The sequence below is a fragment of the Myotis davidii genome, unplaced genomic scaffold, assembly GCF_000327345.1.
Source record: "Myotis davidii unplaced genomic scaffold, ASM32734v1 scaffold167, whole genome shotgun sequence".
Lineage (NCBI taxonomy): Eukaryota > Metazoa > Chordata > Mammalia > Chiroptera > Vespertilionidae > Myotis > Myotis davidii.
The window spans coordinates 2,495,144-2,504,668 of NW_006300048.1; the positions used below are offsets into that span (position 1 = coordinate 2,495,144).

Below are 9,525 nucleotides of genomic sequence, written 5' to 3' on the forward strand. Positions count from 1 at the left end.
GTAACCTCCCTTAGAAAAAAACCCACTATCATCTCCCCCAGGGTGAGAGCCCATGCTCAAAGCTCAGTAGACATGTTCAGTTGGTGAGGGATTTTTTTGGTTGAAGCCTCCATCCCTTTTTCTCTGACCAGCCTGGTGGGAGGGTGGCTTTGGCACTGAGACGAAGGACGCTCTCAGCACCACCCGCGGGCACTGGATCGCCTTCCCTGAATCCTGGCCTCCAAAGTCTTTTCAGCCAGTGTTGCTGATACCCCTGAAAGTCCTACTCTCGAATATGTCCGCTCCACAGAGCCTACCTTTTATCTCTCGGGGAAGTTACAAAATATTGAGTGATTTTGGTTCTTTGTTCAGACCAATACGATGCTTTGCACGCGACCAACAAGCCCCTGCAGGGGTCCACTGTTGTAACAGGTGCTGTACCTCAGAGACTAGGAGACAAGCTCCCTGCCTTCTGAGCACCCGGTCTAAGTAGGGCAACAACAGGACAAATGGTACAGGATGAAGTCTGTGGGGTCCCTGGGAGAGCTGACGGCCAAATAACCACATCGCTCTACCCTTAGCATACATATGCTGTGCTAGATACTTGGCAAAGCCTGGAGACTTTTTTTTTTTTTTTTTACCACAACTGGCGTGGGGATGCTACTGGCTTATAGTGGGTGCAAGTTTGGGTTGCTGCTGAACACCCTTAACAGCGCCCAAGACAGCCCCCTCCCCCATAACAAATAATTATCCGGGGCCCCAAATGCCACGAGTGCCAAGATGAGGAAGGACGTGCAGAAATGGAAAAAAAGAGAAATCTGTGCTAGACGTCTAGGATCAGGCATGGCCCCTGCCCCGCCAGTGTCACGGGGTAGAAATGTGTGCAGGAATTCGGAGAAAGGGCGGAGGCTGCTTAGAGTCTTGCTGGTTAAAATGTAATTCCTAGACTCGAAGCATCCCTTCGAAGCGTGTGAAAACGCCGCCTTCGACCTGACGCCCCCGCCCCTCCCGAGTAAGTAACTGCATTTTCGCAGGACCCTCGGGTGGCTTCTGTGCACACAAGTGCTTGAGACGCGATGTCTGAAAAGGCAGGACTGAGTTCCGTCCCATGGTTTTACTAGGACCAGAGAGAGAAGGCAGCGTATTCCAGGCGGCAAGAGGGAATGTTCTGGGAGGACGAGGGGACAGGCACTCCCGGTTCCCGGTCCGGCAGCGGTAACACCAGCGCTGCTGCCGGCGGTCGGTGTCTGTGCCCGGCGCTCCCCCCGAAGCAGCTCACACACCCTCCTGAGGCTGTTGCGGGGGGGGTGGAGGGGGCGTTATTATCCTCGTTCTGTGGGTGAAGTAGACGAAGACGTAGATCAAGGGCCCGCTGCTGGAGCCGGGCCGACGTCGTCAACAAGACCTCGGCCCGCAGGAGGGCTGCGGCCAAATGGAACGAAAAGGCGGCCCGGAAGCGACCCGTCTTCCCTTCCGCGCAGCCCAGCGGAAGCCGGCGGAGCAGCGCCCGCCCCCCCACCGGAAGTCGTCGTGCACTGTGGGAAGCGTTTCCTTGTTTATAGCCCAGCCCCCGGCATATGAGACTATAACTTGAGTGAAAAGGGTTTTGAATGTTACAGGGCTCCAAATCCCTTGGGAGCAGTGTAAAGAAAGCCTTGTGCAACCTCTGGCAGGAATCGGGGCTGGCGTGACCTCCGCGGAGGCTGCTGCTAACGGGACGCTTGCTCTCCGGGACGCGAGGCTAAGAGGCGTCTCTATGGTGAAGTACACATAGAGCGGTGCCCCGCTTCCCCACGCGGTGGGACTGCGCATGCGCTGCGGCTGCAGCTTTGGCAAGATGGCGGAGGAAGAGTGAGTATTTGGGACTCTGAGTCTCTGGCGTGGGTCCTAGGGCATCCGGTGCCATCCACGGGTTGGCGAGAAATAGGGATACTTGTGGCCTGAAGGAAGGGAATGGAAAAGGCTCCAGATTACAGAGGATGGGGGTGTAGAGCGGGGACCGGAGGGCTCGGGCGGGCCGGCGGGCAGCGGGGGCCGTCAAGTTCGGGTGACATGGAGGGGCGAGGATTGACTTCCAGGCCCCCGGGCTGGAGTTCGGTTCACCGAGCGTAATTTAGGATTCCCGCTGCGAATGGGTCTGCGCCCGCCCCAGCCCCAGGGTTTTACAGGGATGTCCTCGCTGCTAGTGTCTGTGAAAGGCTGTGTCAGTAAAAGCTACTTGGGCATGAGGCGGAACAGTGGCTAAAGGGTTCGTGATTTTTTGTATGTTTTCATTGATTTTAGAGAAATATTTGAGAAACATCCATCGGTTGCTTGGGTAGGCACCTCAGTCCGGGCGTGTGCCCTGAGGAATAGGTTTGGTGCTCGGGCTAGGGCGGAAGTTCATGACTCGCTAAGCAGCGGTTCTCAACCTGTGGGTTGCGACCCCTTTGGGGGTCAAACGACCCTTTCACAGGGGTCGCCTAAGACCATCGGAAAACACATATGTAATTGCATATTGTCTTCGTGATTAATCACTATGCCTTAATTATGTTCAACTTGTAACAATGAAAATACCTCCTGCATATCAGATATTTACATGACGATTCATAACAGTAGCAACATTACAGTTATGAAGTAGCAACGAAAATAATGTTATGGTTGGGGGTCATCACAACATGAGGAACTGTGTTAAAGGGTCGCGGCATTAGGAAGGTTGAGAACCACTGCGCTAGGGCTTCCAAGCTGGGGTGGGGGTGGGGGGGTCCAGTTGGAGGACCGGAGTCAGGGCCACAGGTTTCCGGGGAGTCTCGGTTCCTAGGACTTTGAAGACGGTGATGTTTGCCGAAGCCTAGGAAATGGCTTGGAGGTCCATTGAAGATGCCTTTCCGAGACGTTGTCGCTGACCTCAACTTTCTGTATCAGGCAAAGAAAGAAGATCCCTTTGGTTCCAGAAAACCTCCTGAAAAGGAGGAAGGCGTACCAGGCCCTCAAAGCCACCCAGGCGAAGCGGGCACTTTTGGAAAAGAAGGAGGTAATTGTGGGGACCCAGGAGGGTGGAGTTAGAATGTACATGTGTTGGTTTTTATCTGGCTCGGGTTGAATTGGATTTGGTGCCCCACTCCCCGTCGGTTCCATGGTTCGTGCCTTCATTTAGCAAATCTTTATCGAACGCCAACTGTGAGCAAAATACTGGAGTAGTTTGTTCAGGGAAACGTGGGAGGGAAGCTTGTACCATCTGGGTTCATACCAAGTGATTTGAGAGCCCAGACGTGTTACTGGGGAACACAATCTTAACATCCTTTTTTAAATGTGCTATTTGCTCAGTGTTTTGGGGTAAATATATGTATATATTTTGGAGGCAGGGAACAAAACGCGTGCGTGTTTTGTACTTTAGGATGCTTAAATGTTAGGTTCCCCAAAAACGCCTGTAGGTACACATTGGTTAACAGCACGTGAGTGAACTTATCAAGGACTTTTCTCAGCGGTTCCCAGGTTTTCTCAACTCCATCTTCACTTGGTATCATTTTTGTTTACATGAGAATGAAGGAGTTGGTTTGCTCCTTTGCAGACGTAAGGGGAGATAAGCTCTATTGATAGTGATTAATGCCTTACTGTCGTGGAAGTAAAGGTGACTAGCGTCACCAAGTGGTGATGCTGGTCTGCCTCTCCGTAGCAGCGGAAAGGAAAAGATATCAGGTTTAAGCGACTGGAATGGTTCCTGCACGATGCCTGGCGGCAGCAGCGTGACAAGGTGCGCCTCAGACGGCTGGAAGTGAAGCCGCACGGTTTGGAGGTGCCAGATGAACATTCCTTGGCCTTCGTTGTGCGCATCCAAAGGTAGGTCACTTGCTCAGTTACGCGAGACTGGGGGCAAACTAGTGATTCGGCTCTAGGCTCCTTTCTGGAGAGATGAGGTAAAAATAGGCCTTAAGCCACTCGGTAAATTGTGCCGGGAATTCAGGGTTGAGCACAGCATAGGTTTTGTCTTTGAGGTTAAGGAGCTGATCTTAGGCAAATAGACATGAAAATACACTATGTGCTGTGAGGGTTAAGTTCTGGATTGGTCGGGGGGACAGTGTGTATACAGGTTGAAGACACTCTTCTAAAGCAGGAGCTTGAAGCGAGGCCTGCAACTATGTAAGGAGTTCACCAGTGTTAGGGAAAGGCTTTCCATGGGAGCTGCAGAAGTCCTGAAGTGGGGGAATCGGCTTCTCTAGGAACAACCAAGGTCAAGTGGATGGAGCATAATCAGTGCTAGAGAGAGTGACATGAAAATTGTTGCGTTTTTTTGTTTTTTAATTGATTTCAGAGAGGGAGAGAGAGAGATAGAGAAACATTAATGATGAGAGAGCATCATTGGCTGGCTCCCTCCTGCACTGCTCCATGCTGAGGATCAAGCCTGCAACCTGGGCATGTGACCTGGTTCATAGGTCGATGTTCAACCACTGACCCACACTGGCCAGGCATTTTCCTTACTCGTTCCTACTTGCACATATAGCTCTGCCTCTTTCTGTTTCCCCTGCCCAATCACCCAAACCAGAAACCTGTGTATTTTAAATATTTATGAGCCTTGCTTACCAGACCTCCTACACTGTCAATAGTCTATTTCCTGGGCTATCACTTTAGTTTTCTAACTTCCTGCTTCTGGTGTCAAATTCTCAGATCTGTCCTCTGTACCCAAAAAGAAATCTGATCCTGTCTTCTTTACTTAATATTTTCCATCGCTTTTACTGTCCACAGAAGCAGGTCCAGCTTCCTTAGCTTGATATACATAGGCCTACACCCCCCACACACCACAAATTCTGGGACCACCTCTGTTCCCGTAGCACCTCAGGCCTTGCTGCACATCGTGTGGAAATGATCCACTCTGCGGCTGCCTCCTACTCTGCTGAACTCTAAGGCACAGTCTGTGTCTTGCTCTCGGAGTGGCCAGTGGTGGCGTACATCTCCTAGGTGCCGGTTGGGCTGACGTAAATGAAATAGAGCCCACTCTCTCTGCTCTTCATTTCAGGATCAGGGGGGTGAGCTTACTGGTACAGAAAACCATTGCAAGGCTTCGCCTGAAGAAGATTTTCAGTGGTGTCTTTGTCAGAGTGACCCCCAAGACCATAAAAACGCTGCGTATAGTGGAACCGTATGTGACCTGGGGGTGAGTAAGGCTTTTGTGTGTGTGGCTTCACATTAGGTTGTATTTGAGCATGTTGAGACTATTAGGTTGCACGGGATACTGTTCCCCAAGGCTCCCGATGCTGTGTTGAAAGAACATTTTGCTATGACCACAGTCACCAGAAATCAGTGGCCAGCCGCCAGAACCTTGCGATATGGGGCAGGTAGAGCAGGGGATACCGTGCTGCTGGTAATGTGCCGCGGACAGCACCATGCAGGGCTTGGGCCTCTAGGCCAGCAGCTCTCAACCTGTGGGTCGCGACCCCTTTGGCGGTCGAATGACCCTTTCACAGGGGTCGCTTAAGACCATCTGCATATCAGGTATTTACATTACGATTCATAACAGTAGCAACATTACAGTTATGAAGTAGCAACGAAAATAATTTTATGGTTGGGTCACAACGTGAGGAACTGTATTTAAAGGGCCAGAAGGTTAAGAACCACTGCTCTAGGCCACAACTGAGTGCAGTGGGTAGAACAGAAACTAATTATTGGAGTCCCTTTTTTTAAAATATATTTTATTGATTTTTTACAGAGAGGAAGGGAGAGGGATAGAGTTAGAAACATCGATGAGAGAGAAACATCGATCAGCTGCCTCCTGCACATCTCCTACTGGGGATGTGCCCGCAACCCAGCCATATGCCCTCGACCAGAATCGAACCTGGGACCCTTCAGTCCGCAGGCCGAGGCTCTATCCACTGAGCCAAACCGGTTTCGGCTAATTATTGGAGTCTTAAAGCAGAACTAGGAGCAGTGCTTATGTAAGAGTAATGTTCCTTCAAACATTAAACCCAGCAAAGGCTTGAATTTAGTTGCAAACTCTTGCACCATCTGGAGTAGAGGGACACCTAAGGCCAAAGTCCTAGACTATAAGCCAGGACTTACTTTATTTGTGTCTGGGAAATAAACTTTTGCCTGGTAACATTTTTGTCCATAAATTGTAAATCAGATTGGATAGTCAGGCCGCTCTGGTTTTTACCCTCTTCACTGGGTGTGCCCTCGCATCCCAGCTGCAGTGTGATTGCAGGACGTTTCGTGGTGAGGGGAAGGGGTAGTTGGGAGCACCTCTCCGCAGCCAGGCTGCAGGGCTGAGCGGCAGTGTAAGGCAGTGTGCCAGGGGGCAGCTAAGGCTGTTCTTTATTCTGCCTCCCTTAGATTTCCCAATCTGAAGTCTGTCCGGGAGCTCATCTTGAAACGTGGACAAGCCAAGGTCAAGAATAAAGTCATCCCTTTGACAGACAACACAGTGATTGAGGAGCATCTGGGTGAGTACTGCATCTTAGGGATAAGTGTTGGCAAAAAGCAAGGCTCTTTGGCGGTCCTGTGTGGGGTCCAGGTTATATTCTTCTTGAGATCCCAGGAACCCGCCAGAGTGCCAGGTTCTGGTGTATGCGAGCCTCTCAGCACACGCTGGGGAAATGTCGGATAAAGGAAGCTGCTCTTGTGTTTCTTAGGGAAGTTTGGTGTTATTTGCTTGGAAGATCTCATTCATGAAATTGCCTTCCCGGGGAAGAATTTCCAGGCGATCTCGGGGTTCCTGTGCCCTTTCCATCTCTCGGTGGCCCGTCACGCTCCCAAGAACAGAGTGGGCTTCCTCAAGGAGGTGGGCTCCCCTGGTTATCGAGGTGAACGCATCAACCAGCTCATCCGGCAGCTGAACTAAACCCAGGTGAGGTGGGGCTGCAAACTGCCCTTTGCTGACTTCCTGGGCTAAGCTTTGTCCCTTAAAAATTCTTTTTGCATTTGCCAGTACATGAGAGGAACTTTGGCATTGGGGGCGAGAGGAGGCTGGTATTTACAAGTCTAGTGGATGGAGACGTGCTTGGAAGGGTGAATGCCTGGTTAGGACATGGGACTGTGTGTCCCAAGACTTAGAGGCTGGGAAATGTTGAGCAGTGAAAGAAATCTCTGTATTAGAGTGGTTATTTAGCTGAAAGTGGGGAGAGAGTAATACTAAAAACTAACTAGAAAGGATTTGAAGATCTAAACGATCCATTTTGTTGAAGGAATCTTAACTCTGAAAGTGCTCTTTATCGTGGTTACTACAGTACTCGTAAGTGCCAGGTCACAGTTCATTTGTATTAACCAAACTGTGTTTTCCTTCCTCCCAGAATATCTGAAAGCACACTGCATTGGAAGCATGTGTTTCTGTTTTTTGGAATTATCCAGTATCTTCAAAGAAGATTATTTTCTGCTATATCTTCAGAAACTGCAGGGGAAGGGTCAGGGAAAAGATGGTGGTGATGTCCCACTTCCAAAGGAAAAGTGCAGTGTGTTTCCCACGTTGGGCACTGCTGCCACCTCTGAAATCAGCCAAGGACTCATGCCATGGAGGAGAGGGTCCTGCGTCACAGATAGGAGATGTCCTCGTCACATCTGTGCCCAAGCGTGAACTCAAGACGGCAGTGGGCCCAGCCCAGACGCATGCCTGAACTTGGGGTTCCCAATGCCTCGTTTTGGAAAGAACTTGAAATACATTTAGAAGAGCACAAAAATGGGGCTCCGTTGTCTGTTGTGTGTCCGTGCTCCAGCTTTTTGGTGACAGCTTTGAAAGCTCTCAGGCTTGACTGGCTCTAAATTTACCTGGTGGCTTCCTTTTCCTAGGTCAGGATTTTAACCTATTCTTGGATTTGTGAGAAGGGAAGGACCATTTCCCCAGAAAAACATGCATCCACTCCAATTTTTGCTCAAGGGCTTAGGGTGTTCATAGACCAGGGGTGGGCAAACTTTTTGACTCAAGGGCCCAATGGGTTCTTAAACTGGACTGGAGGCCCGGAACAAAAGCATGGATGGAGTGTTTGTGTGAACTAATATAAATTCAAAGTAAACATCATTACATAAAAGGGTACGGTCTTTTTTTATTTTATTCATTTCAAACGGGCCGGATCCAGCCCACGGGCCGTAGTTTGCCCACGGCTGTCATAGACTCTTCTCAGGGACCCATGCACCTTACCCAAGAAAGTCCTGCACTATCAGGAGTGGTTGCCCAGGCCTGGCCTTGCTAATCTGGTTCCCTGTCCTGTGGAAAACCAAAGCTTACAAGATCACCTTTTCCCTTCAAGTTAATGGGTATTTCCTGTTAGGAACACAGTGGTAGAGACTGAGCCCCTATACCGACTTTAACTTGGGGTATTGTCCCCCATTTATTTCTGCTGGGCTTTACAATCAATTTTCTGGTTTCCCTGATGATCCGTCCTCTGCTTTAAGAACCCAAAATCAGGAAAAAATGAACCATTTTCTTGGTTTGGCATGGATGGAATTGGCACTATTTGGTCTTTTAGGCCCTGGGCAAGCTTAGTTACACCCTTTCCTTGTGGGGCGCGGCTAGTGTTTTGGACAGGTTCAAGCCTTGGACTGAGGCAGTGGTCGGCAAACTCATAGTCAACAGAGTCAAATATCAACAGTACAACGATTGAAATTTCTTTTGAGAGCCAAATTTTTTAAACTTTATAGGTAGGTACATTGTTACTAACTTAATTAGGGTACTTCTAAGGCTTAGGAAGAGCCACACTCAAGGGGCCAAAGAGCCGCATGTGGTGCGCGAGCCCCAGTTTGCCTACCACGGGACTGAGGAGAGGGCACAGTCCTCATTGCCACGTGCAAGCCCCAGCTTGGAGGGCAGAGCCTTCCCAGCACAATTATAGCTAACAGATATAGTTGTAAACTTGAACCTATGGTCTGAACCTATGGCCCCACGTGCCTGAGTGATAAAGTTCAGGTGCATGTAGTCAAGTAGGGTTGAAACCCACGAGAATGCTGTAAACATCTTGATCATGCCCTTTGCCTCGTGGCATCTGCTATAAAATAAAGACACGGCTTGTGGGCACGGGCACTGTCCATCAGAGGAGCAGTGTTCCACCGAGACCCAGCTTTCATTCTCTTGTATTTTCTAAGCCTTTCATCACCCCCACTCAGGGTCACTGAACCAGGCTGAGCTGGCATGAGTATGCCATAGCCATGCCAGCTTCCCACATTTCCTTGCATATTCTAGGCTGCAGGCCCCTCCAGGGGTATTGCTCTCTAGCCTGCTGGTAATGCTGTAATAGACCAACATGAGGACACTAGTGCTCCTGGGACGTTACATTTGACAAGGGTCTGATCCTGCCTATGTTGTCATAAGTGCGTCTTCTCTTCTGCCACTCAGTTGCTTCAACCTGCCATCTCAGCAGTTGAAGGTGTGCCAGGCCCAGGTTAAGACTTGAAAATATGCTTAGCCAGTGTTGCCTGATCCCTTAAGATCACCTTGCTGCAGTTTGGCTCATGGGCCCTCAAACATAGCTGTGAGATTGAGTTAGTGTAACAGTGTCTCAGAGTGCCAGGTTATGAGGTAATTAATTAGGTGGTTGCCTCGGGAGTTAGCCTGCCAGGAACAGATGTTACTCTAACACTGGAGAGCAT

General features: G+C 50.0%; 1 protein-coding gene across 2 annotated transcripts; it reads left to right on the plus strand.

The window, feature by feature from the left end:
• The first annotated feature begins 1,530 nt into the window (after positions 1 to 1,530).
• RPL7L1 (ribosomal protein L7 like 1) lies at positions 1,531 to 7,637 on the plus strand. Of its 2 annotated transcripts, XM_006776346.2 has the most exons (7): positions 1,531 to 1,830; positions 2,884 to 2,992; positions 3,635 to 3,798; positions 4,973 to 5,110; positions 6,283 to 6,392; positions 6,582 to 6,796; positions 7,239 to 7,323. In XM_006776346.2, the coding sequence occupies exons 1-6, from the start codon at positions 1,790 to 1,792 to the stop codon at positions 6,788 to 6,790; spliced, it is 771 nt and encodes a 256-aa protein (XP_006776409.1). In that variant the 5' UTR covers positions 1,531 to 1,789; the 3' UTR covers positions 6,791 to 6,796; positions 7,239 to 7,323. The 2 variants fall into 2 exon arrangements, with proteins under 2 accessions (XP_006776409.1, XP_015427736.1); XM_015572250.1 differs by lacking the exon at positions 6,582 to 6,796 and having other exon boundaries at positions 1,536 to 1,830; positions 7,239 to 7,637.
• The last annotated feature ends 1,888 nt before the right edge of the window (positions 7,638 to 9,525 follow it).

Coding starts and splice junctions, on each gene's coding strand:
- RPL7L1 (XM_015572250.1), top strand. CDS start 1,790: ATGCGCTGCGGCTGCAGCTTTGGCAAGATGGCGGAGGAAGA. Junction 3,799..4,972: donor TTCGTTGTGCGCATCCAAAG/GTAGGTCACTTG, acceptor TCTTCATTTCAG/GATCAGGGGGGTGAGCTTAC. Junction 5,111..6,282: donor GAACCGTATGTGACCTGGGG/GTGAGTAAGGCT, acceptor TGCCTCCCTTAG/ATTTCCCAATCTGAAGTCTG.